General features: G+C 37.6%; 1 protein-coding gene across 1 annotated transcript in view; it reads left to right on the forward strand.

The window, feature by feature from the left end:
* Positions 1–1,818, forward strand: part of LOC118478652 — a 63,428-nt gene that overhangs the window by 2,297 nt on the left and 59,313 nt on the right. The window contains exons 2-3 of the mRNA XM_035972669.1: positions 422–515; positions 1,269–1,466. Coding sequence (XP_035828562.1) covers positions 422–515; positions 1,269–1,466 — 292 coding nt within the window. The remainder of the gene's footprint in view (positions 1–421; positions 516–1,268; positions 1,467–1,818) is intronic.

The following is a 1,818-nucleotide window of genomic DNA, read 5'->3' on the forward strand; positions in this document are numbered from 1 at the left end:
GGGGAAGGGGGGGGGGTAATGGTGAATATTACTACAAGCTGAAGGCCTGCTGAAAATGTACTGCACCTGTGTCAGATTCTGTATATATTCCATGTGTACGGTGTTGGCACCACATTAATTGATAATTCTTTTGATGTGCTGTGATTGTATCACATTTATTGTTGGTATTGACCTGTGCCATGTTTCTACTGTATTATGTTAATGTAATTCATGTGTGCTGTGTATGTCTCACTTTCTGTGAACATGTTACACATATATACTGTGTTTGTTTTTCTTTCTGTTTAAATATTTATAAGTATAATATTAAGTTTGTTTTGGATTTTGTGAACACATATTGCGTGCTATGCGTGTAAATTTTTATTATGATATGGAGCTCACTTTACACAATTACACAGTGTGTTTTTTTGTTTTTCTTTCAAAGGCCTTTGAGCGCCTACAACAGTCTATCAGACCGCCATCTCGATGGCTACTTTTCCAACTCCCGCATGCGGAAACACCTCCGAAAATCTGGACTTGTAAGTGACGATGTCTGCATTAACTTGTTGATGTTCCCCTCATTTTTGTGCCACATTTTCACCCATTTCACAATATATTGTTTAATCCTGCCATATGACCTCTTGTAGTTTCATGTTTTGATCTGCAATAGATGAATCATTCTGTCCATAAAGTTTTTCTTTCTCTATGTTTAATTTGTGTCTGTGCGTGAAATGTGGTCTTTGTCCAGATTACATGCTGTGTTTTTTATACGAAATGTTGTTATTGTTGAGATAATCCTGGTCTTTGTCTAAATGATCCTTTCAGTTTGTGTTTAAAATATGGTTATTATCCAAATGACCTGTACTAGTTTGTGGATGATTTTTCGTTGCTATCATGAAGGTTTGCTGTAATACATAATTGGCTTTGTTGACATTCATGAGAAATTTCATTTTCTTATATTTTAAGCGTTGGGTGCAATTTTGTAGTTTGTAGTTGTTATAATGTTTCAGTTTCGGCCCCCACCCCCCCCTCCCCCATCATATAAATCATTTCAGATATCAGATCTCAAAAGAAAACTATTTCTGTTTTGAGAGTTTTTTTTATAGACTGCCGTCTTTCTTGATTAGTCAGTTTAGCATGTCTCGTATTTTGTGGATTTCCATCGTCATATTGAAGAGCTGTAGTTTAAAGCAAAAGCGAAAGGAAAGAAAGATTCACATTCAAAGGTAAGGTAAGGAAGACAACAACCCCTAAAGTAGCCTCCTTAGTTTTCATAAAATTTTCCATTTCAGATTACCAGATATGGAGAAATTGTTTCGGAGAATACGTACCGCCTCAACATGAGCCGCAAGGAGCACAAGAAACATGTCAAGGACATGTTGGCCCAGGCCATTGTCCACAAGACTCTGGATCTCGAGCGGAACCGGCAAGCGGAGATTAAAAAGAAACTGGAGGAGATTGCCAAGATTGAGCTGGTCCGACGAGTGCGGGTAAGTGCTCTAAGTAGGTCACATTACAACTTTATGAAAAGGGATAGAAGTTTGTTTTGTCAGAACTATATCTCAGGAGTCTCATTCTGTGCTGAGATGTTGGAAGCTCAAGTTAAGGCAGGGCAAAGACAGCAATAATGATCTTTTTCTCAAAGATTTTAAATTTTGGATGCATTTCTTCCGTATTTACAGTGTTTGATTGTTGCTGTTTTCATAAATTTATGGCAGTTTACATTTTTCTCTTTCTGTGTGTGTCTCTCTCAATCTGTCAATGTCTTTCTCTCTCTCTCTCTCTCTCTCTCTCTCTCTCTGTCTGTCTCTCTCTCTCTTTCTTTCTCTCTCTCTCTCTCTC

Source organism: Aplysia californica, unplaced genomic scaffold (assembly GCF_000002075.1).
Source record: "Aplysia californica isolate F4 #8 unplaced genomic scaffold, AplCal3.0 scaffold00787, whole genome shotgun sequence".
Taxonomy (NCBI): domain Eukaryota; kingdom Metazoa; phylum Mollusca; class Gastropoda; order Aplysiida; family Aplysiidae; genus Aplysia; species Aplysia californica.